This window comes from Corvus brachyrhynchos, unplaced genomic scaffold (genome assembly GCF_000691975.1).
Source record: "Corvus brachyrhynchos isolate BGI_N302 unplaced genomic scaffold, ASM69197v1 scaffold84, whole genome shotgun sequence".
Classification (NCBI taxonomy): Eukaryota; Metazoa; Chordata; class Aves; order Passeriformes; family Corvidae; genus Corvus; species Corvus brachyrhynchos.
The window spans coordinates 1,923,313-1,949,309 of record NW_008237434.1 but is presented as its reverse complement, the minus strand read 5'-3'; the positions used below and the strand labels follow the sequence as shown (position 1 = coordinate 1,949,309).

The following is a 25,997-nucleotide window of genomic DNA, read 5'->3' as shown; positions in this document are numbered from 1 at the left end:
TCTGGTAAGGGAAGAACCTCTGTGTAACATTTAAAGCAGAATCCCAAATCCTCTGGCTTTAGTATCCTATCAGGCATTTCTCTCTGGTTACAACTCTCAGGGATCCAAAAGTAACGCAGAAAGTCAGCCAATGTACCTGCAAAGCAAATGCTATCTCCTGACTGCTTAAAGAGGTGCTTGCACACTTGTTAGCGTGATGAGTAACACACACATTTCCTGTGGCTTTTCAGCCTACCAGCTACCCAGGATCATTAGCACTCTTTTCACTGAGGAAAGCAAAGCCTCAGGCTTGGGGTTGAACAGATATTTGGGGTTGAGAACCTACAGCTGCAGGTACACAGTCCTTACAGCTGAAGGCTCTAGGTGAGCAGGTGTTATTGAAAATGGTAATGGCCACTGACCCGTAACAGAGTTTGCTGGAGTGCGGCTAAGACCTGTCATTGCTAAGACATAGCTGATGGCTGGAGAGAAAAACCTGAAGAAGCCACATTTCAATGAAGCAGCTCAGAAAATACCACGGAAATACCTTGAGATGTGACCATGTATATCTTCATTTATTCCTTCAGATTTAGTTGAAGAAGTAGGTATAGTACTAAATATTGATCTAACACTATTATAGACTAGACTTTACCCAAAATGCAGTTAAATAAACCACTGCAACCCCTTCACCTTTGCTAAAGCTAGGTAACATTCCTGAGACAAAAGATCACTTCTTTTTCTTCTCTTCGCAAATTTCCTTCTTTACATTTTGAATTAACTTAGTATCCACTGCAATCATGTCATGTCAAATCAAATTCAGTCATGGTAGGATTGCTGAGGTCTAAGAATATAAAAGAAGCAGGGACTGTAGGGAGAAAGAAGATCTTTTATTAAACCAACTAATATAGCTGGAAAAGTTAACGGTTCAAACTGACAAGCCCTCCTTCAGCTGTTTAATGCAGAAATGAAATATTTCAAAATACTGATCCAGACGGAGACACAAGAAACCATCTTTGCTTTGAAATTCATGAGTGGAAATTCTACTCATTTATGACAGCAAGTTCCTTCCCCAAAGCAGTAATCTGCTATGGTAGAATAATTCTTTTCTTCTTTTTCTGCAACAGCAAATTTGCAGGTGAGGTTCAGTGGCTTGATCCAAATTGAGCAGGAGTCAATGTCAATCCTAATTTTTCTCAGCAAAGGCCAAGAAGTGCTGAGCACTTCAGTGTTCCATACAGAACACCAAGAAGGACATTGTTCTTTGGGACAAAGCCCTTATAATTAGAAAAGAAACGTGGACTGATGAATACGTGATCACATGTGATGCATCTTGTTAGCTCATGGCTATTGACTAAATCCCTTAAGGTCCAACTGAGCCAGTGTAATACCAGTGTGCAGCCTGAGTTTCCACTACACTGGTATTTAAATCTCTCCTAAGCCCCCACTTCCTAAGCTTGCACTGTTGTCTGCATTCACATGTACAGGGCTGCATGAGACAGCATGTTTCTGAGAGCTGTGATCTGAATGATAATTTGGAGGAAGTGTCAATCTGAACAACCCTCACCCCACAACCATCACCTCAGCCTCTCCCCCCCTGCCATTTAAAATGCCCATTATCCATTTGAATGGAAAAGGTGAGATCCCAGCTCACTGAAGTCAATCAGCAAAGCTCCCCTGCCTCTGGAGACACAACGGAGACAGAAAGGAAAGGGATTCTTACCCAGGAAGCCCAGCATACATTAAACATATACATGATTACACAACAAACAAACAAATGAACACTGCTAAGACTGGACAAGAATTAGATCCTATATATTCACTAAATAAATATATTGGCCAGTGGGGGGATTTTAGTAACAATTATGGTACATCAAGGGCTAGTTTAATTTACATGTTAATTGGATGTACTTCCAAGGGGCAATGAAGAAGAACATGCTAATGAGTTTTATGCAAACACCTAAAGGTCAAAGAGTTAATGGACTTGGGACAAGAAAATCTTTCATTAAATGCAAATCAGTGTTCTTGTAAACTCTGCAACAATAAAAGGTACAGAAGTCAAATAGAAAACAGGAAAAAAAGGAGCTCAGGTTCAAAAGTCAGAGTCTACGTCCGCTTGCAAGTTGAAAGACAACATACATTATGATAAAATGTGAAAATAAGTTCAACATCTGGTTCATGAATAACTCCATGGTGGTGTGTTCATTCCCAAACAAGTGTAAACACATGGAGAAAATACTTGGGCACAATTCACCAACCACAGCCATCTGGACTAACAATCCCATGGCACACCTGGAGCAATTGCAAAGAACATTTTGGTTTCTTGGTCAAATACTACAGGCCAACAAAAAAAAATCCAGGTTTCTCTACTCCACCACTGTTCAGATATATAGACTTCACCTTTCAGTGCCATTGAATCACAGAATAAGCCAAGCTGGAAGGCACCCACAAGGATCATCGAGTCCAGTTCCTGGTCCTGCACAGCACCATCCCCAAGAGTCACACCATGTGCCTGAGAGCATTGTCCAAACACTTCTTGAACTCTCTCAGGTTGGTGCTGTGACCACTTCCCTGGGGAGCCTGTTCCAGTGCCCAACCACCCTCTGGGTGAAGAACCTTTTCCTGATACCTAAACCTAAACCTCCCCTGACACAACGTCAGGCCATTCCCTCAGATCCTATCATTGATCACCACACAGAAGAGATCAGTGCCTGCCCTTCCTCTTCACCTCAAGAGCAAGTTGTAACTGCAATGAGGTCTCCTCCAGGTTGAACACACCAAGTGACCTCATGAAAATGTTATCAAAAATAAACCCAAAATCAAACCAACCAACCAACAAACAACAATAAAAACCAAACCACCAAAAGCCAATGCAAATTAGGCAACTCAAACTTCTCTCAGTAATATCATGCCAGAGTAGATGTCATATGACATCTACAGTGAATGTGGCTGAAAATACATCATCAAGTGTCCTTATGCATAAAAGCTACAATAGTGATATGTACAGTCAATTTAATTCATATTTTAGGCATTATTTTCTTTCTCATTTAACCTAGATCAAAAAGTTTCACTTTCATTTAAGATCCCCAAAATTACAATACCACCGGCAGGTGATAAACTAGAGGAATCTTTCCTTAAGTGATAAAGAAGAGAAGCCTTGAGGAAAAAAATAAAGGGGAACATAATTCAGAGAAAGCTGAAGCAGGAGAACTTAAGTCATAAAAAACAGCCCACAAGGTGGTACAAAGGAATTGGTCTCACTGGACGTAAATGAAGAGTGGACTGTGTGGCAGTGATGATGACCATTACTGGTTTAGCCATTTTACACAGAAGTAGAGGAGGAAGGAATGAGAAGAGAGAGGAGCAGAGGAAAAGGGCAGGGGAGAGTGACTTGGCTGTTTTATCCTGCTTGCTCTTTTTTACCCCCAATTATTTCTTCCTGGTTCAGCCAGAAGAAAGTTTTAGTCTTACAAGTTAAGGAAGGCAAAGGGAAGAAGAGAACATGAATGTTTTGAAAAACAGGAAGGACAAAATTAGCTTACCAGCTTTTCAAAATTAACAAGGTTATCCAGAAATGTTTTATTTCCTTCATGGATGAATGTTACATCTGGAAAGAAAAAAAAAAAGAAAAACAATTACTATTCACAACTTTGTGTTTTAATGCAAATAAATAAAATTACTAAACAGCAACCAAAAAAAAAAAAAAAAAAAAAAAAAGGAAAAAGGAAAGCATTTCATTAAGAATTGACACAATACCTTGTAACAATGAAACAAAAGCCTGGCCTAATGATGACATGCAGAGATTATTAGATAACAACAATATTTACAGATGGTTAAGGAGAGTGTTTTCAAATGGGAGCAAGGATTTCTTATTAAACCTGGTCTGTGCTACTTCTGGGATGCATAATATACAGAGGATGGCTGGGAGTAGGGCAGGGAATCCAGAGGGATGGCCCTGCATGTCATACCTGCTCTCCCTGCAGCACCAATCCAGACATTCTGCCCATGGCTGTGCCCAGGCTGGGACACGTCTGTCCCTGAGCCCAGAGCTCCACAGGGGCAGAGCTACCAGACGCTGGAGCTGGCTCTGGCACCCCTTCATCTCCCTCTGTAGGACACAATGGCTCTGAAGTCCTCCCAAAGACATGGGCTACAGGAGTGGATAGCCAGAGAGGTTAAACGTGAGACTGACCAAAGTCAGTTTGAAAGCTTTGAAATAAGCATCATGGCTAGGGAAAAACACTTTTATGCAGTGTTGTCGGAGGGAGTTTCCAAAGGCAACAAAAAGGTCAGAGGAAAAGGGAAAGGTCTATATTTGGCTCCAGGAAGAGAACTGAACACAGTGTAATGAACTGGAGGGAGGGAATATCAGGCAAAATAAATGTTGCCAAGTTAAGATTACAATTAAAACAGTAGCTCAAAGCCATTTGCTCTAGGGGTTTTTTTTGCGTATTGATAAAATTGATCAATAGTTAACTCATGTAAGCACAGTTAACTATTGGGAGACAGCAAATGTTGATCACAAAACCTAAGAAGCAGGATTCACCTTAATCTTGCCAAGATAAGAGGAACAAGGATTTACTTGAAACCAACAGAAACTGCTGGGTCACCCCACAAAGGACTGCACGTGCTCCAGAAAGAAAGGCGAAAAGTGCATTGTGATGAAGACTGCTAGCCTTCATCAGAAAGACCCCGAGGAAGAAGAGGAGCCTTCCTCAGTTCGACCACCAGGACACACCATGCATGTGTGACACATATGCTAATGATACTAATGACTTCCAAGAACTAATTTATATAACCACTCCTATCCCAAGGAATGTGATGAATATTCATAAATTTTACATGTAATACTGGACTGTATGGAGTGCTCTGTGTGTGTGTGTTAGGAGGAGAGATCCCCCACACCTGACGCTGAATAATGCAAATACCTACTTCTCTGACTGTCTCTGAAGTGTCTCCTGGCCCAGTTTAGGGTGATTCAGTATTAGGTCAGAAGTGAGACCTATCTTGGACATGAAGTACGAAGAATATGAATAGATTCCCTGTGGGAGTGGAAGCTCTGACTTCAATAGTGCACCCTCCAGGTTACTGAAAATACTGGGAGGAGCACCATGACCATGCCCCCATCAGCTCTCTCCTGGATATGAGGGTACCCAGGAGAACCATGAGGAGAAAACGTTAACAGAATGAGATGGCACTCCAACACCTTTACTCCTTAAAGGTCACAGCTGTGTAGGCCAGCAGGAGAATGGCACACAGTAAACAGGACAAGTCTCCCTCTCAGCAGAGGTGCCAGCCTCCAGCCCACCAGTCCAACTGTGCACCTCAGCATTTCTCCTGTGCTCACCTCTAGGACTCCCTCTGATACTCACATGGACCCCATGGTTTAGGGGGATTTTAGGACTGGAAACCTGCAGAGATGCTTTGTCACACACACCCCCACCCCCATCCGCCTCCACCTTCACCCTCCCTCAAAACAGCCAACCTGATTTATTTCCTTGGGTTTCAAAGGCTCGCTCTGTGCCTGAGGGGCATTTTGTAATTGCTTGGAATTGAAATGCTAAACGGCTTCAAATGCCGGGAGGAAACCCGGGGCTGGGACTCTTATGGGGGGGTGATGGAGAGCTGCTGTGCCCCTAGGATGGCTGGGCTGCGGCAGGCAGGATGCCAGCCTGGACACGCAGAAAGCACAGCATATGCTGCTGATACCTCCAGCACCTCTCCTAACCCTGGGATGCATCCTAAAAACCAGAGGGAAAGGAGGGAGCAGGACCCTTTACACCTCCTCTGCTGGGCTGCTTTGGGGCACCCAGGGAAAGGGACACAGAAAGGACACGACTTCAGGACACAGGCAGTACTTGTGTCTGTATCAATGCAGTTAAAAACTGTCCATCACTTCTAATGAAAAACCTATACTGGATGCAGAAATTTCCACACAGCTTTTTAAGTCATTGACAGCAATGTGTATATCTCTGAGGGCAGAAGGAACAGAAATTTGCTTTGCAGCCAACAACTAAGAGTCTAGATAAATTCAGTGGAGCAGAAAATTGCATCTGAACTAGGTTATAAGGGTATATCACAGTATTTTATTACACATTTGAAAAATCTGCCTGATTTTCAAAAGCTGTGCCTGTGTGCTGAGAGCTCTGCATTTAAATTTAATTAACTTTTAAAAGGACACTCTGAAGTTATTTTTCATAATTTAAGAATTTTCATTTTTTTAATTGAAACTACTTTTGTTCCTATTGTGATGAAATACAGCAATTTGCTGAGTTATTAATGATTTCTATGCTACCCATGCCTATTTTACTGGTCTTGGAAATGACTTTAATACAAATATGCCTGTTATGGAATAAATTCCTTCGCACCATGAAATACTTTTGGAATTATCAACCTTGGCAACATCTCTTTATGGACCACAGTACTGAAGGACATTACTGCATTAATTTCAAAGTCTTCTTGCTATCTCCAGTACAAGTTAAAGACACAAATGCTGTCTAGGTGCATGTTCTTATACACCACATTGTAGTGCTGTGCAAACATCATTGCTACAAGTGACTTATGTTTGCTGCCTTTGTTTGCAGGCACGACATGCTCCAGAACACTTTAAAAATATTGATTTTGAAGCCTTGATAATTGTATCCATCTGAATTAATGCAAACTCCTTTGATGTATGCAAAGAGGGGAAGTGTCTGGTGGCTCCCAAACTGTCACCAACTGATCTGGAGAACTGCCTTCAAACATTTCACAGCAGCAGCAGCAGGTTGGAATAAACAGCCTAAAGAGAACACTTTCAGAATACAGGAATAAACAAACGAATTTGCCATGTTCAAAGACTAGGCAATTAATAATTAATGACTTCAAGACAATGCAATATTTGAAATACTTGCCACTTAATTAGCTGTCCAGCTCACTGCATTAGCAAGTAGTTGTACTTTAAGAGATTTTTTAAAAATTATTTTAGATAGTAAGATTTTATCTCTTTCAGACTTATAAGAGACCTGGAAATCCCCTCCTCTCAGGACAGAGAGACAGGGCAGGTTCTGCTTTCAGGGTGGCACCAGGGAGGTTCATCCCAGCAAAGCAGGGAGGCATCTCCCAACAGGCATCTCAGAGCAGCAGTATGGCCATGGCCACTGGTTCAGGGGCTTGCAGGGTCACACTTCTGTACTGAAGAGGATGTGGTCAAAGCAAAAGCTCTATCACAGCTCTATCCATACCTGACAGGACAGTATGAAGTTTTAAAACCTGTGTGAAAATTGGCATCTTCCCCCTGTCTTAAAAGGAAGTTGTTTATTATCCAGACCAAGTGCTGTCCTGTAGATACCATTGTATCTGTCACATACTCATTTTAAGAGCACCTGAAGGAAAAATCACCTTACACTTATTTTAATTAACAACAGTGAAGAGCAGCCAAGCTTTAACGTTACCTTTCAGAAGTAAGGGCATGAAGGGGATTTTCGGAGATTTCATTTTCTTGAATGCATCTCTGTAAGCTTTGTGATTCAGAGAAGGATCCTACAAAACAATTTGAGTAATAGACAGAAAAATCAATAGGCTATAAAAAGAGCAATTCTAAATCCATTACAGACTTATGATCTGAACATGATTTATATATAAAAGGTTTCTTTGGGATACAAGGTAGCTAAAGGTTTTCTAAGCTAGCTGACATGCCAAACTGAACAGGAAAAATAAGCAGTGAAAGGAACAAAAGCAATTATGTTCCTCTAGATGAAGCAGTGCTAAATTGAGAGGAAGCTGCAGAATAGATTCACTTGGACTGCTCTGTAATTTCCCCACAAATTTCTATTAGCAAAATCTCTTACTATATAGCGCAAAAATATGTCTCAGAATATATTGCTAATTAATTTCTTTTTAAAAAAACCAAAACCAACATCACCAAACAGCAACAAAAAAATCCCAACAAAAACTGCTTTAAGATCCATGGAGCACACTGGAGACTTTCAAAGAAAATAAAGTAGTAGGTTTCAGTGGCATTGTGCAGGCAATTCAGAAAGTCATCTCAATTTCCAATGTAAACAAACATTTTTGTACCCCAGCTCAGACAGAATCACTAAAACACATTCATTTATTAATAACTCCAAGTACAGAAGCGTGACAGCCAGTAAAGGCTGGATCTCCTGCTCCCCATGCCAGGCAGCGATCTTACCATGCACCCACTTCCATGACAGCCAGAGGAAACATTTGTTTATTCTGCTTTGATAATGCTGACAAAGACCCTCAAGCCTCAGATTCTGACATTTGTTTTTTAAAACCTGAGCTGGTCTCTTTTCCCCCTGATCTGCAGCACATTGTTTCAGATAAAGGCTGATTAACTACCAGAGCAAAAGAACAGCTCCCAAATTGATGCTGGTGAACCGATAGTACATTTGGCTCTCTCTGCCCTTCCTCCCTCTGTCAGGAACACAGCCTCTTTCCTTCTCATGTTTGCAGACCATCTTGGGGCTCTGGAGAGCCACATGGCCTGCAGCAAATCATGGATCTGACATGACAAGTTCAGCTCCAGACAATAACAGGCAGACTCCAAATAAATTAGGAAGAAGGAAGGCAGGTAAAGCAAGCAATGTTCTTCTGCTGTCAACACCATACTTACCGTCAAACTTTCAAGTTCAGTGAAAAGTTTCTTGAACTTCCCAGGAATTTTCTGAAGCGTGGAAAATGGAGAGGGAAAGAAAAAAAAAGAGAGAGAATTTGATTTAGGCAGAAAAATGCTGAGGCATTTCTTTCCACAAGACTGCTCTGGGTGAAGTGCCTGGTGAAAGCACCAACATGCAGTTAACCTCTGCTCCTCAGCTCCCAGAGCCCTAATTACAGACCATGTTCAGTGCAATGCCAGCAAGGCACTGAGTCCCGCAGCCTCATCTTGGGGACCTGCATCCTTCTTTTATGGAAACTGCTGGTTAGCAGCTGGTTTTATTTTCTTCCTCAGCTTCCATGACTGTGCATTTACCTAAATATCCATATCAAGCTAGAAGCAATAACACAGGCTGAGAATTCAGAAACTAATCACATCCAGGTTAAATAATTTGTTGTAATCAATCTTCCCTGAACAGGGGTTCTAGAAATTAACAGGTGCCACACTCAGTGCTGTTTCATACATCATGCCAGTGCTGATCAGGGTTAACACTGGCACAATCTGGTGCCAAAGTGAGACATTTCCTTAATAAACTGACTACTCTGTCTCTGGTATCTGACCCTAATCCCACAGAGAGGTGCATAAAGCACTTTCTAAGGGAGCCCAGACACAAACTGCTGTCTTGCCTTTCCTGCCAACACCTGCTCTACTCCACAAGCATCCACTTCCTTTGTCTCTCAGATGGTTTAATGGATTCACATCACTACACTTAAAGCAATTGTTTTGCAATTTAAATTTTCATGCTTGTATTTCAGACTTGAAGAATGGTGTGTGGACCTTAAAGCCTGTCTATTTTTTCCAACCATAGTAGTTAGTCTAGTAAAAGAGATCCCCTCTTAGTACAAATCCTGTCTTGTCTTTGTCCTTAGATCCTGACAGCCACAGTGACACTACCAAGAGAAAAGAGATTTAGAACAATTAGATTAAGTGGATGTGTACGATTAAAATGCTAAAATGACTGAACATGGAAGTGCAATTGCATGTTTTTTCTATCTTAAATCAGGGAAAGTGAGGCTCATTAAAACACTGGATACTGTAGAAAAAAAAAAGTAGAATATGCTTGGGAACATACTACTTGTTTAAGAAATCACGTGCAGAGCCAATATGATTTAGTGTCTAAATGGCTGCTTAAATTTAGGTTGTTTCATTTACATGTGTAAGTAATTATAATTAATTTAAAAACATTGCTCTACTTTCTAAAAGTCACATTACTAATGCAAATAACCTTCTGCTTTTGAAACTTCCAGTGCAATGAAGTTTTACAAATAAAAAAAAGAAAGGATGTGACTTGATAAATATTTTACACACAGAAACATGACATATTTACAGTGGTACATATGCAGATGCACTCTTTGTTCCAACAAGCAACATATTCTGCTCTTCGTGAGAGAAGTCCACCAGCAGTGCATGATCGCCAGAGGCCTCAGCACAGAGCAGAGTTCTGCATGTCTCTGTGCAGGAGAGATCTGTATCATTGCCTTTGAGACCATACTTGGTCTCTTTCACTCTCCTACCAAAGCCAAGAGAAATGGAATGAAGGCAACTCTGAGGAGGAGCCCAGGGCAAATGTTCCCTAGAGGGGTGTTTCAGAGATACCAGCGGCAAGGGGTTTCTGTATCATCGTCCTCAGATATGTATTTTTCTCTAAAACTTTTACTTTATCTCTTATTTAAGTCAGCTCTTCCTTGCCCAAGTCCCTGCAGTCACTGTCGTTTCTCTGTGTGTCAAAGCCGCAGACACACGAGTGATGTTTCCATATGCATGGTTTCAGCTAAGGGGGAAGACTTTGCTCCGGACAGTGTCAGGTAGGTTTGTAAGTCTCTAATGGCCCTTTGGTCTCAGCTGCTGGTGCTCAAGAGTATCTCCAAGGCAGATCACAGCTCTCCTCTCTCACTCTGTATTACAGATTGGTACTTTTGGAGTACTGCCCACCTGTGGTGTTAAGGGCATGAAGGAAGGATAAGGCTTCAACCCATCCCGTGCAATTACTCCTTCCCCAATATTTGGTTCCTCAGAAGATACAGTAAACTTGAAGATGCTATCACTGATTATGGGTACTATGACTCAATATGGACACCACTTGGATGGAAACAAAAAATCCACAACATAAACACAGATCCCAGTGGGACCCTCCTTTAAACATGCTCATGCTCTGTGTAGCAACCAGTAGCTTCTTCAGCAAATAATCTCTGTTCTCCAGTATACTCCTTATTCATGGTTCATTTCCTAACTTTGTTGTTCAAGATGAGCAGCTGAAAAAAAACCTGATGAAAGACAACTAGAGAAGGTTTCTTTCTACTTTGTTGTTTTGCCTTTTTAATTAATTATTCCAAAATAAGGAACTGCTTCCTTGGAGCCACCTTTGTAAGACTTTTTGTTCTAACATCTACTTAAAATGCTAGAATAATTTATTTTGGTTTAAGAGGATAAGGTCTCCATACTTTGTTCTTATTTAAAACTCTGGAAGGACACATTTAGGGGGTTTTTTTAATAGCTGTGTATCTAAGGTTTCAGGTCACAAAGAATTTTCTCCACCAACACTCCCTCCATGTTTGATTTCAGCATGAAAAACCAATAATTAGAAAGAAAAGGTAATTCACCAGTATACAACCTTTGTGCAAAATGGTTTTGACAGCATCTAAAAGATATAAAGATGTGTCTTACCTCCCAGGTCTGAGACAGCCGGCTGACAGATGCAGTGTTGAGACCCATAACAATTGCAAAGAATGAATTCAGATTTCTTTGGGCTTTACAGCTGAGGAATAAAAATATAATATTTTGTGCTCAGAATCAGAGATAAATGGAATGCACAGGGATCCTGGGTTACTGAGTCTCATTTCAACCCTCAGCACTAACATACAATCATCTTCCACATAATGAACTCATTAAATGTCCTCTCATAACCACCTGCAGTCTAGGTGATGGGGTCTCTAAGAAGTTTTTTCGAAAACGTTCTACTGTCTCATCAACCCTGTTGTTGGCAGGTTATTTTTTTTTCCCTTTGCTGTCAAAAGTAATTTTCCCTTTTCAATGTTCAAGTTACTCCCAGCCGTCCTTTACCATACAGAATAATTCCTTGACCTCTGTTCTGTTGTATAATAAATATTTTCATCCCCTTTTTCATCTTTTCTGTAAATTGTACAACATAGGATCCTTCAATTTCTCTTTGTGGTTGCAGCCTGCAATCTGCTTTTCCATATTGTTATTATCCTTCCTTGAATTCTTTGTAATTTATTTTAACTCATGTGTTTTCTTCTTTCCTTCACACCTTTCCCAAGTAATGAGACAGTGGGGAGGGAAGAAGAAATATAATTACTGTTCTAAGTTCTTATGCAAGCATAAAACAAACAGCAAATTATTTATTTGGAACAGCACCACATTTTGTCCTTTCTTTTAATTTGTCATCTATTATCACCCAAGGATCTGTCACAGCACTGTTCTTTACAATCATGCATTTATTTCTTCAGCTCAGTATTAGCATTCTGTAGCTGAATTACTTGGCATCTATCTAAATTAAATCTTACCCTACTGTTGTTTGCACATGCCACTAGACTCCTTAGATAATTCTTTTTTTTTTCTATCTATCCTCCAATGCATTTGCAATCCCTCATCATTTTTATTGTCTGAAAATCTGGTTAGTGTTCAATTTACATAGGCCTATAAACCAGTTGCAGCTAGTACTGGTTCCAGTACAGGTCCTGATGGAATTTGCTCAATACCTCTATTTTTTGACATTTTACCACATACAATCACACTATGCTTATTTCTAGTTCATCTTCTAGTCCATTAGGAAACTTGAAATCCTTAAATACTGAGTTCTTTTCAAACAAAAATACTGCCCTGTCTCTTGCAGATTTTTGAAGATCATACAAATATATGGGTGCATTTGTGTGTGAGAGTGAGAATCCTCTTTTAAGATAATTTTAAGTATGAATGAATCCACTGGCTTCACTGGGATTTATCACCAGGGAAAAGTACATGCCAAGGCCTTGGCCTGGAAAATGGCCAGAACTTGTTACAAGTTTTATAAAGCCTGCCCTTATCACTGTGTACTATCTTGAGACAGTGTATTTCTCACTTCACTTCAGCTGTCTTAAAGTTAATCCTAACTTTGTTGCTTAGATCCTTTTTATCATTAAAGCCAGGCAGCTCCCAAAGGCAACTCATTTCAAAACAAGGAAGGTGTCCAATGCAGCCTGCATAAACTGTCTGTTGGGTGGGCCCATTCCTCACAGCAAGCTGTAGAGAGAAGGAATGTCTCTTACAGTCAGCCACTGCTTGCCCGGGGAGCAAAAAGGCTGCAGTTATAATTTATTTATTCTAACCTTACATTGACTTGTTTCTTTAACTCCCCAGGATGTTAATTCCTAATAACATGCTAATTAATTTGCTTTATTGAACCCCTTGTTTCCTCTTTTAGACTAATCATCAACAGAAGCATATGGATTTGTTTTTCAAAAACTCTGTCTCCCTTTTATGTGTTGACACTCTTGTGTAAAATGCTTTTATTTTCTTCAGGCGTTCCTCAACAGCAAAGCACACAGATGATGAGCATGAAATCTTAGTCCTGGTGCTTTCCTGGCCAGAGGAATATCACAGACAAAGATTCCTGTCTGAATCTGTGAGCAGAGAACAGGGAACAGCCAGAGCTGTTCATAGTTCCCTACCTCTCTGCCTTAGTCATAAACGAAACAGGAGGGCTGCTTGGTTTGTGTCTCAAACAAAATGATGCACACCATCTTTCCACCCTAAATGTTCCCCGGTCATCAACTCTTCCAGAACTGATGAGATACAGCGGTGTGTTCATTTAGAAAGCAGCTTTTATGACTAAAAAAAAAAAATCCTGTGGAAACTACACACTCGCTTATTTCATCACCTACATTTTCCAGGGCAGGAGCTTCCGCAGCGCACTGGGAGAGCCTGTCTACTCTTTAGGGACAACGGTATTCAGTCTCCGTAACTTTGGCTTTTCACTTAATGGAATCAACAAAAATAGGGCAACACTTTGGTCTGGTAACAAATACATTCTTATTCATGTGGGACAGACACAAAACTCTTCTTGGGTGCAAATTAATGCTACAGTGGTGCAAGCAAGTCACATAGAACCAACCATTTTTTGGCCACTGATATGGCAGAAAATGAACATATTACTGGATACCACACAACTTACAAACTCCCTCAGATCACATTTATGAGTTACACTAGATTAGATTAGAAGAATTAATTTCTCTAAAGGCAGTGCTTCAGCAGAGAACAGTCCTTTGTATGTAAGTGCCCTGCAAATTAAATCAGCCCAGTCGATGAAGGGAACAAGTTATACAGTTTCCATGAACATGCATATTCAAATATTGCAGAAGACCAACAAGTGGAGAGAGAGGTGAGGAGGATGACTGCACATATTTAAATTGCTCCATTTCCTTGGTTACTAAGACAGAGAGTCATTACAGAGAAAAGAAATCTCTGTGTATAGTATATATTTGTATTCTGCAAGGCACAGAACAAATGCCAGTACTATTTAGTAACAGTGGAAGAGTAGACTGTCAAACCTAATACATGAAGATACCTACCCCTCCTATAAGTAAAAGAGTACTCCAGAGAGGATCACATGGGGCAACAGCTTCCTGCAGTTAGGTTCCTCTCCAGGGGTAGGACTTCCAAATTTATAACAGAGTGTTTTGGTTTTTACCTAGTCTTGTGTGATGGTTTTGCTGCCTAAATAGTTGTCAAATGGTGCTCAGGTTATCTCAGCTAAGGAAGGAGCTACCTCTGCACCATCAGGGATGTTGCAGCTGACACTGCAGACACAACAGCTAAGCTACCAGGGAAGATTTGAGCAGCATATACTCAACCATGTCTAGTTTTGACCAGGGCCTGCTGTTGGACTATTGTATTTAGGTATGCTTACTACACTATCAAAACACAGGATGACAAATTAATTTTCTTTCCTTGCCTCTCCACCTACTTTTTGCCAAACAAAACATGTGAATTCAAGGATTTCTGTTGCAAAGCTAGTAACTTACTGGGCAGCAATCTTGATGAACTTTTTCACTAGCTGCACACGTTTGCAGAGCTGGCTACAGAGCAGTATCTCGGTGGCAACCCAAAGCTGGACCTCGTTGCATCTTTGAAGCAGAAGACTGAGATTCTCTGTGTTTTCAGCACTGCCCTGTCTGCTGAACGTGAAGTATATCAGCTCTTGCTGGAAGACATTGACAACATCATTAGGGATATGAAAACAATTTAAATATAAATGAACTATAAATTATTTGTAAGTATGGTTTTGAAACAAGGTCTGGTCACAAATGGTTATTTTTTCATTATCCATGAGCCAATCTCAAAAGCTTCAGGTTTGGCTCAGAAAAATCTAGAGATGTTTACAGAAGGCAGATGGACTGGAAGTCCTGCAAGATACGCCCTTTTTGTGAGAATTCCTGCAGTTCCACTTCTGGCTATAGCCAGGTAAATGACATCAACAGTCTACTTCTGTATTTCATCACTTCCGTTCCAGTATGAAAAAGTAACCATACCAAACCACTGCAGAATCTGAAAAATCTCTATTCAAACTTGTTTCTATATTAGCAAATTTTTAATCAAGAGAGGTGTGGGTCTTGATTTCTGTTCAAAAAAAAACCCCAAGCTTGGCCAGTTCCAAATTCACAGTGTCTAAACTGACTAAAAGAACCCAAAATGAAAGAAAAGGAAAGCATCTGATGAAAAGCAAGGGAATTTCACATTCATTTTCTCTGAAAGCCAACATGCTTTTCAGTGAATGGTATTTTCAAGAGAGATTTTCTGCTGTTAACTGTGTGTTTTACTCAGCAACTCAAACCAGAACCTATCAAAGTCACTGAAACAACCCAATGGGCCTTGAAGTGCACCATTATCCCATTTAATAAAGCCTGCCCAGTATTTTTCATCCCACTGAAGCCTAACACGAACAGTAATGTGACCATCTAAATTGCTGAAACAGTGAATTCTTTTGTGGCTGAAGTGATATGAAAGACAGCTATTTGTGGAATCCTGTATTTACTGAAACACTATCAAGTGCATAAGACATTTTGCATATGTAACATATTCACAGAGAGGGTTTTTAGAAAATGTTCATGGTCTTTTACTCTCTTGAGGCAAATCTCAATAAAACACATCAGGTATACAGGGAGCGTATGAGATGCTCGAACACAGGAAAGTTACAAACCCTTGACAATTCCTTTCAGTCTCAAGGACTGCAAGATAACTCTTGGACCTGTCACCCTACTGAGAGCTGCCAATCATGCTGTCATGACAGGGAACCAAGCACCCAGGAACACCAGTGCTCCAAAATGCATCACCATGGCACAACACTGCAATACAGTAATATACCTGGAAATGGATGTGGCACTTCTTACCTCATGAATTGCATTGAAGAGGCTCCAGTCAAAGTTTGTTAGTTCTAAGGCAAGATCCCAGGTGTTAATTCCCAAAATCCTCACAGATCTCTGCTGCAATTCCTCATTTTCAGAAAATGGGTTCTAAACGAATAGACAAGAGCAAAAAGTATTCCTCAAGAAATGCCAAAGATTCTGCAATGAAACAGTTACTGGACTAAGTTACCAAACAGAGCTGAGTAAGTAATCTTCTCTAAGTGCACTCTGAGGGCTTTTTTTCCCACTAATCAAAATGAAGGAGCTATAACCTATCTAATAAATAGCTTGAAATGGGAAATGGGTCAATAGGATCAATTATTTGCTTTGGAGAGTGAGGCCTTCTCCCTCTCTCCTTCTCTCTCCCTCTCCCAACCTTTAATATAAAACACCAGCCAAGCAGACAGCATAATGAAAATAAAATCCCTGAAACTATCAGAAAATAAAATCTAAATTAAGACATCAGTAATTTTCTGATATAAAAGAATCATTCTGAAAACACATTGGATTTAGAATAAATACACATAACTTGCCCTCCAGTCTGCTTTTACAAATAACATAAATCCATACATTTTATGATTAATCTACCCCAAATGTAATCAACAAAGAGTAAAATGTTGTGGGTTCTGATTCATAAAAGTTACTTAGTATATTATGTGGAGTGCTGTGGTATTGCTGGTGTTCAGGGTCATTTGACATTTCCATTTTTAGCTTGGATTTTCAAAGTTTTGCGTTTCTCTCGGCTTTTTTAACCTCATCAGTCTGAAACTTGGTACATGAACCATCTGCCAAGATGAAAGATTATTCTTACCAGTTAAGCCATTACTTTGGTGCTATATTTCTGACAGTTACAGCAAGTTTTGCAATTTTTATTACGTAACTAATGAAACTAGGTTGGCTGTCACCTGTCTGCACTGGAAACCTTCCCTTAATATTCACATTTTTAGAGGTGGCTCTAATGCTGGAGATAATGGAGCTGACAGATTACAATAATAGTGGCATGTCAGCTCTTCAGGGCACATTGATCCAACAAAACGTAAATAGACATTTCTCATCCTGAGGATGAATGCACAGATCCTGGAGGTACTGACACCATGTAGAAGTCAGTTGCGATACAGTCCCTGCTCTTTCCTGAAAACATCTGCACAATTAGCAGAAAACTATTGAAACAGCAAAGTGCCTGACTGTGCCTGCCTCACTGAGATTTTGGGAAAACATGGAGGGAGGGAGGTCGCAATCCTGGTTTCTGAAGACAGAGGGAAGGATGAGAGAGATCTGCTGCCTCTCAATCTGCTCACCTTCCCAGCCCCAGCGAGAGGATGGAGTGACAGACAGGCAGAAGTAAGGGAGGGCACACCACCAGTGATATACACCAGCTAACCACGTGGCTGCCACAACACTGGGGTTGCACTGATGGGTCTGGTGGAACTCACACAACATCTATTTCTACATGTAGTAATTCCATGGAATTTGTCCACCACTTTGTATGATAATGTACCAGCCACTCTAAGTGCTACAGAGGCACAAGGCAGGTTGGGGAGGAGAGAGTCACAAGAGCCCTGAATAATCCTCATCCCATCCATTCTGGTACACACACAGGTCAGCTTTTCCAGGCTGATGTAGATTGAAGGATTTAAGCTGTACAGAAGCTTTGGTTTATTTAAAATTGATGAACAAATTCCATTACTGTTCAGTCAAATAACTGCTGTTAATGAAAGATTTTTTTTTTTTTAGGAATAGAGCAGCTCAGTGGTAAGCTTTACTAAGGAAGCAAAAAGTAAATTCTGCATTGGAAAAGCCCTCTGAGAGAAATACTAATGTTTTGATTTGGAGTCAGACAAACAAAAAATGGGAAACATACAATCCTGATCCTTACCAAAGAATCAGTCAGATCTTTTCGGTATACAAACATACGACTGGATGACTCCAAAGATTTTGAGATGGCCAAGTCATTTGGTTGTAGTTCATGTTTTTCTGTAAAAACAGCAAACAAAACACACAAGTTTCAGAAGAGGAATAAAAGCTGCATATGAGAAATAAAGGTACAGTTGTATCTGTGATGCCACATCGACTCCTTAGAAAGTAACTAAGCACCCAATTCAGTCTCTGTGGGGACCCATTATCTCCATCCTGCTCAGGCAAGATAAAGGCAAGAGATCTCTGAAGGACTAGAGCACAGAAGCTTCCTGCTTTTGCTTTCAAACTGCACTTCACATAGAATAGATAGAAGCCCTGAAATCATCTAGTCTAGCCTCCTATGCCTTATAGAACATTTAATTTCAACCCAGTGTATCTAGTATAAATGTAGTGACTTTTGTTAGAGCAGAGGGTCTCAGCCTCCAGAGGCTGAGCTGTTGTGTGTCGCTGGAGACAAAACCGGGTGTGGAGATGAAATCAGCAGCCACAGCCATTCAACAGGAAAAGTTTAAAGGATCCCAACACCATGAAATTCATCCCACAGAGCAGCGCTCAGGAGTCCTTTATTACACAGTATTTACACTAATTCTTCTAGACCTAGAGTAATTAACTTAGGAAATATCTGGGTAAAAGCGCAGGACACAGGTGGCAAAGAGAAAGGACTTTTTTTTCCTCCACTCCAGAGTACTGGTTCAGCTCTGTGGAATCTTGAATGAACTAGAGAAAGATGGGGGGAAAAATAAAGCAAAACCCCAAACACAGCTTAAAAACTGCCCTGCGAAAATGTTCACTTCCTGCGAGCTCCAAGTAATCCTCTGGAGACCTGATACATGGGAGACCCAAAACTACTGCAAGACCACTGAGAGCTACCCTGGACTCGGCATTGCCCATGAGGAGTAGGACTAGGAGGAGTCTAAGAGTCAGACATAATTTCAGACAGTTTTCCCTTTTATCCATGCTCACTTATCCATTGATACACAGATACATTATGCTGAACTATCATTATGTTTTTTCAAGGTAATTTTGAATAAAGAGCTTGCTTGTCCATTATTGGAGTACAATAAAAACAGGTTCTCCAGTGCTCATACTGCTGCCCTGCAACTGGACGAAAGACATGAGTTCTAAGTCACACAAATAGCAAAAACACAAAGCAGGAAAAAAAGCATAGCATGTTGGTGTTTATCACTTGCAGTACAGGATGCATAAGAAGATACTGAACTTGTATTTCCAATTAACTCAGGCAACATAACTAAATAACATTTTAGGGGTTACAAAGGTCATGTACAAATGGCTTTCCTACTATACCTGCATTTTATTTACTGTTTCTCATTGAACAACCAAGTGGCAACCACTTCTATTTTGTGGCTTTCCTGGGAACCAATATAGTATATTTCATTATTTATGAATGGTTGGTCTTCTTTAGCTAAGCAGGCAGTTAGAACCAGATTTATTGCTATCAGATCAAAACTTGCCCTGCTCTTGAATAGGAGAGAAAGACCTGAAAAACAGCAGCACAGTGATTTTGCAGTGCTGTGAAATGCACAGGAGGTGAGTTTGGGCACACGAGGGTAAAAAGAGTATGCCTGAAAATGATGTAGCCTGGATGGCCAGGACACCCATGTGTAATGCTCCCAATGGCTGCTCTGTGCCCAGGCTTTCCATAACCAGAGCAGGGCACCATCTCCCTCCCACCCACACCAGTGCACTCAAAAGTATGTTTCTTTAACTGAGCCCAGCATGGGGGAAAAAAATGTGACCTTCCAGTTCTGAATCAAAGATATAAACGGAACAAGTCAGCACTTGTGTGTATTTCATTTAACTAGACTGACAAACAAGTAGCAATGAGTTCATCCTTTGTCTTAGGGGATCAACAACAACTAATGTTATCTGAGAATACTGCCAAGATATTCTACAGTAAAACAATAGGCAAAAGGTGTCAGTTGTAAGGAAGAGTGCTTACAAAATATTGCTGAGATTGCTCTCAGTATCTCAATTGTGCAAACACATCTTCTTCCTTTCTCCTCAAGAATTTTTGTTACCCCTGCCATAGATGAGGAAAACAGCCATGCATAGAGTATTTGCTATTCCCTTCTATATTTTTAAAGCAAACCATGCCTCATTGCCTTCAAAATTAATTTAAATTCCAAAGTAGCAGATTCATCTTTGGAAAAGGAATAAAACCGTGCAATACTGCTGGAGAGTGAGAGTTCTTTACACTCCCTTCCCAGCCAGGAGATGCTACATCCCACAGTACCCAAGAAAGAGCTGTTACCATGGAAACAAGTCTCTGGGAAGCAGCTCCTCATTGTTCCCCTGGTCATCCAGCTGTGGGCCCATAGAGGAACAGCTGTATCCTTGCATCAGAAAATGTCAGCCCTCCCTTACCTGATGCAATAAAAGGTAAATAATCAGATGTAGGGAAGTTATTTACCACCAGAGAATGAGACTGTCACCAGCGCCAACTCCTCCTCGGGGTACTGGATCTTTTCTGCCACGATCTTCAGTATCTCCTGAGCTGAAGTAGACACTTGAGCTTTCACACTGACATAGGAGTGCTCTGTTATATACACGCGGCAGAAAACTGCACAAAGGAAGAAAGACATGCTCAGCTGTAGGCAGAGATACCCGAACAGTGCAAGGAACAAACCTGCAGACCCCAACACAGCAATGCCTCAGCTGCCTGGCTACTGCAGGAAGGGCAGTCACTGCACCCTGACACAAAGGACATGAAACTAACCATAAACATCACCATTTCCCACCTCCCCACCTCCTGTTCCTGGGAATGAGAGAGGCAAGCAAATGGAAACACAGACTCCCACAGCAGTATCTATTTAAGACTTCCTACCCTGAGGATTTGACACCGACAACCTCCTTCACTGCCTGTCTTCTCTGCAAACTCAGCTGTTGCCATCTTTTCTCCCTCAATTTTAGGTTCAGATAAATCACTGTCCTTTCAGTATATTTCATATCTGCTGCAGAAATTATTTTGAACCTCCACTTCCACCTGGAACAGGAAGCTTTGCAAGAACAGTGCTCCCAGATTTTCATCCACTCCTGATAGCTTATCTGTCTAGACATCTAAACTACTTGCATTGCCAGAGTATTTTAGCACCAGCAGAGACTGCCCAAACAGCCATACAATCAGTTCTGACAACTCATTTCCTGAATCACAAGCAGCACATATAAATGGGACTGGTTTAGGGAAATTCCCCGGGCTCACTACCTCTACTGAGGTCCATGAGTTGGTTCAGCTCTGGGAATGCTGTGGTCAGCTCAGCGATTACCTTTTTCTGCTACAAAAAGGGATGTACACTCTCTCTGCCTGCCAGAATTTTAGGTTTACATCTTTTTCTGAGTTTGCCCTAGCTAGTTCTTTGAAATACAGCTGCCACACTTAAAGCGGAAGAAACTGAGCTGCAGACTTGCATAAATATTTTTAAAATTACATTTGCTAATCAGAATTGTCACAGCTCTTGGTTTCACACTCACTTCAGTGCTTAATTAAACTTTCCATTTCCTTCTACTCTGGCACTGCTTATTATAGACAGGCTGCTACCATGCCAATACAGGACAACTTTTTCTTCTCCATAACTGTTGTATTTTTTTGATTATCTTTACTGACAGATGTATGTAGCAATAGCTCTTTGCTTGTCCTACGGATCTTCATGGCTTCGGGGCACTTTCATTAGTGAAGATTATGCCAGAAGCAGCTAAGAACTCTATCCTTTAGAATAGGGATTTTTTTCCTGTTGTAGTAAAGAAAAAATGAATATGAGAATGAAGGAGGAACTTAACATTGAGTATTGGGGAAAAATAAGTCATTTGATTTTATAATTCCCTTTTAACCGGTCTCTGCTGACAGAGAGTAAATGAGATGCTCATGGCAGAATCTCTCATCAGAATGGATACACATCATGAAAACAGAGACATCCAATTGCACTTTAAATTACTAGGTAGAAAAATAAATTTTAAAAAAATCTGACAGGAATATCTGGACTCCAAATGCAGAGTGACACACCTTGCTTAGAGTGAATTTGTTTGAAATGTCCTCTCTGCCATTTGCAAAGGGACAATGACAGCAATGTCAATTTATAAATGGGCTATTGGTCTATCCTTTCTTTAACACTGAACTAAATCAACCCACAGGTCAGGTGCTCAAGCACAACCACCATAGTGACCCTCCTCCTCACACCTCTCCAACGTTCCATTGGTGGTATCCCATCTTTTGGGATGGACCATGTCATCTCTTCCAGGAGCCTGTGCTGCTCCTCTGTGAGAAGGAGGGAATGCCAGGGGGAGGAAGTGGCCATGGGCTGCAAGCTGTCCTGGTAATGATTGCAATAGAGGATAAAACACCTCTGGTCAAGTGGCATGGTGAATCTCAGTCACTCATCCACCACAAGCACCATCAGTCAGACAGCACTCCACCACACAGGATTAGATGTCACCCTCTGCATCTGTCTCTCCCTTCCCCAAAGTCACTTAGGCTATTTCATTCCATCATAGTTCATGGCTCCTGCTCTCAAGGAGTGAGACAAAAGCAATTTAACTCAGTCAGGACTGGCCTTGCTGAGTTCTGTCCTGGTGACTGTCCCACCACAGTTATATGGTCTGTCCCCCCTCTCGTGCCAGTCCTCTTTCCTTTCCAGTCACCCACAAGCTGTGTCCACCTTTGAAAGAAGAATGAGTGTGGGGGTTCTCATCCAGAAAGACCATTTTTAGAAGAAGCCTTGGAAACAAACCTCAAAACCCCCTACATTTGAAGCACAAAAAGAGGATTATCTATCAGCAGCACGTACTGTGCAAATCTTTCTACTTGGCATCGAACGAGCTCAGTTTTTATTCTGTCACAAATGAGCACTAAAAATACCCTGACTTCAAGTGAACTTCCGGAGTTTTGTTCCCAGTAAGAAATGAAGATACACTGTCAAGGAGCGAGGCTGCCAGGTAGGAGGTCCTTCTGCCGTCCCCTGCTCGTGTACACAGTGTTCTCTCTGCCTCCTTCCTCGTACAGGCATTACAGGAGGGTGACAGCCTCACTACGTTACTGTATTGGTAGTAATGGAGGGAGATCGCTTTTGAAATGGCTGACATTAAAGTGAAGTGGCAGCTGCACTCCATGCAGAGATGTTTTTGAGCAGAGAAGGAACTAAGGCACATTCCCAGAGTTAGCAGATCCTGGACCATTTCATGTGACAGGCTTATTTGTTCACCTTTCACAACCAAGATATAGGTCAAGAGACCGAGAGCATGAAATGGAGCACAAGTAATGCCTGGTGCAGGGGCTGCCGGCACACCTGGGAGGCACACAGGACTGAGACAGGGGTGCTGGAGGAACCGGACAGGGCAAAAACCCCTTGAGATACCATGGCACTGTTGACCCCTGTAAGCCAGGAGGGAGGAAGGAAGGTAAACTTGCACAGCCAAATATTTCTTCTTTTGTGTCCCCAAGGTCCTATTCAAAAACTGTATGTCAGTTAAAGAATATTTACACTGAAGTCCTTGAGAAACAATTTTACAGTTTTTGAGCTTTTCCTCCACTCTTTCATTTATACTCACTTTCTTCTGTTTCATTCATGGTTCCTCTTTGCTGCAGCCAGTTCTCCTTTACACTGAACTGGTGGAAAAAGGTTTTATTCTGTGAGGGAGTGGAAAAGAAAGAAAGAAAGAAAGAAAAAAAAAGACAACAGTGATTTTTTGCATCCCTGCTGTTTACAAAGCAGTAATTCACAGAATACAGCATTCAACCCATACGTCTGGCCAAAAGGTTTCTGTATAGGAAGTACACCCACCCTTTCTTCGAGCAGTAAACTGGGAGTTGCCTTACTAAATTATGGCCAAGGTGGGGATTTTGGAGGAAGTAGGACATGCCAAGGCTAAGGAGCCTGCACAATTCAAAGTTTTCTGTAGTCATGTTCAGAGCCCACTTCTTATACATTTATTCTTACAGACATTTCCCATGTACCAATCAGCCTATTTAGCAATTTCACTACAATCTCATGTTCTGCCTTCCACATTTTTGCAGTAACATTTTAAGCTTATTACACACTTCAGCTTCAGTCCAGTAAAATTGACGAGCACAGCAATTCACCTCTGAGCAGTCTGTACGCCAACTTTCTCTGGCTCCAACTTCTCCCTCCAATTAAATAGACAGATTCATGTTCCTCTCTTTTTGTCTGTCCCTGTCACAACAAATCCGCCCTTTGCTCTGTTTACTTGACATCCATGTCAATGCCTGTGTTCAGCCTGGTTTGCCCAGCTTGCTACATCCCTCTAGCTCGGTGGGGACACACTCCAAGGCCTCTCCTGAATTTTGACATCTCAAAGCATCTTGTTAAGATGCTAATACTGTCACAGCCACTGCAGGTTAGCTCACATCCTGATATCCAGGCTGCACTCAAAGGAAAAAAAAAATTCCTTAAGCAGCATTGCAGGTCACTGACATGTCCTGTCATGTTTTTGGTCACCAGTCACTTTCGGTTAAGAAGCCAAGAAAAGAGAGGGAAGTGGGCAGAGTGGGAAGAAGTGAGATGGTAAGTTATCTAGCAATCAGCAACAATGAGGTTGGCATTACCTTTCGATGAGGTGAATACTCATCTACAGTGCTGAAACAAAAAGGAAAATCTCAATTATTCTTTCCAGCCAAAGTTTAGGAAAAGGAAGTTTTAGCTATTACAAAGTTTACAACATCAGAAAGTTTTTAACACTAAATGGTCACTGCAGAAAGGCTGCAGAGGTTCTTCAGGAAACACTAAAGGCATCTGGCTCAGCCAGAGAACTTTCCTTTGACTTGTATAATCGATGTAGTGAAAATGTTGCCAGCCCATGAGCTGTTGGAGTAGGCAAACACAGCAGTCAGGGTCACCCTCAAGGGCATCGCTCCTTCCACTTCCCCAGCAGCCAAACCATGGAAACAACCTCCATTTGTTGAAAAACATGCCAATTAAATATCTTTCATAGATGCCATAATTATTAGTAAAATAATAACTCTGAGATTACTATTCCAAGTGATTTGCTTCTCAGTACTGTGGAGGGAATGAAGGTACCATCTGAAGTCACAGATTGCAACTTCTGAGAGAATTTTTGCCAGCTTCTCCACAAACTATTGCTCTGCTTGTAAGTAATCCCAAATGAAATTGATGGGAGTGAATGCTGAATCACAAACACTGCCCAACAAATATCAGCAAATATTGAATAATCTAGCGTTAAAGAAGGGATGATTTGTAAAAATGAATATGCCACTTGTATCACTTATCACTTGACTGAATTACAGAAAGATGGCAAACAAAATAAATTACACTCTGAATAAAAGACGACTTGATCACAAATATAATCAATACTTACTGACGGCGATGCATCCCAAGTATCTTCTGAAATTCTTTCAGGTCCTTCTCAAGAACGGGATACTCATACACATCATCTAACACATTTCTGTATATAGTCTACAAAATAAAGCAGTATCTGCAAACATCTGACAACTCAAACATAAATCTAAGGCATCATATCAGTGGTCTAAGTCAATTCAGGCACTATCCTACTAAAACAAGTTTTATCATTGTATTTATGGAAAACCTGTAAGGAGAGAATGTTCCTCTTTAAATTTCCAGACTGGTAAATATTCAGCTTGCCTTTGGAGAAACACTCTTAGTACTGTCTACCAAGTGAGAGGGCAAAATGCTTGTACTATTTTGTCTATAAGCAGGAAAATTTAAAACACCATTTGTGGCTATTACATGAAATCTGGGTTAGGTCAGATTCTGAAGCATGACAACACACCGCATCATCATCACTTATCCAAAATGACAACAAAGATTAGATTGAGACTTAAAAAAAATGGCAAATATTCTACTTTACCTTTCCTCACACTTGCATGCATTTTAAACTGAGTTGATGTGTCCCACAAACTCCCACAACTCTCCCTAGTTGTAAACTAATGCATAAATAAACCTTACTTCTAATTTTGGGGGAAGACATTGTCATCATTGAAATCCTAGTAAATATTTTCTCTACGCTTTTTCCGAATCTGCATGTAGAGCCTTCTCTTTCCC

The 25,997-nt window shown here is 40.9% G+C and overlaps 1 protein-coding gene across 1 annotated transcript in view; it reads right to left on the bottom strand.

The window, feature by feature from the left end:
* Nucleotides 1-25,997, bottom strand: part of LOC103613554 (rap guanine nucleotide exchange factor 5-like) — a 37,284-nt gene that overhangs the window by 8,621 nt on the left and 2,666 nt on the right. The window contains exons 3-13 of the mRNA XM_017731193.1: nt 25,294-25,391; nt 24,524-24,554; nt 23,509-23,587; nt 20,381-20,530; nt 17,909-18,006; nt 16,018-16,140; nt 14,653-14,831; nt 11,297-11,387; nt 8,591-8,641; nt 7,407-7,494; nt 3,519-3,583 (exon numbers count right to left, since the gene is read on the bottom strand). Coding sequence (XP_017586682.1) covers nt 3,519-3,583; nt 7,407-7,494; nt 8,591-8,641; nt 11,297-11,387; nt 14,653-14,831; nt 16,018-16,140; nt 17,909-18,006; nt 20,381-20,530; nt 23,509-23,587; nt 24,524-24,554; nt 25,294-25,391 — 1,053 coding nt within the window. The remainder of the gene's footprint in view (nt 1-3,518; nt 3,584-7,406; nt 7,495-8,590; nt 8,642-11,296; nt 11,388-14,652; nt 14,832-16,017; nt 16,141-17,908; nt 18,007-20,380; nt 20,531-23,508; nt 23,588-24,523; nt 24,555-25,293; nt 25,392-25,997) is intronic.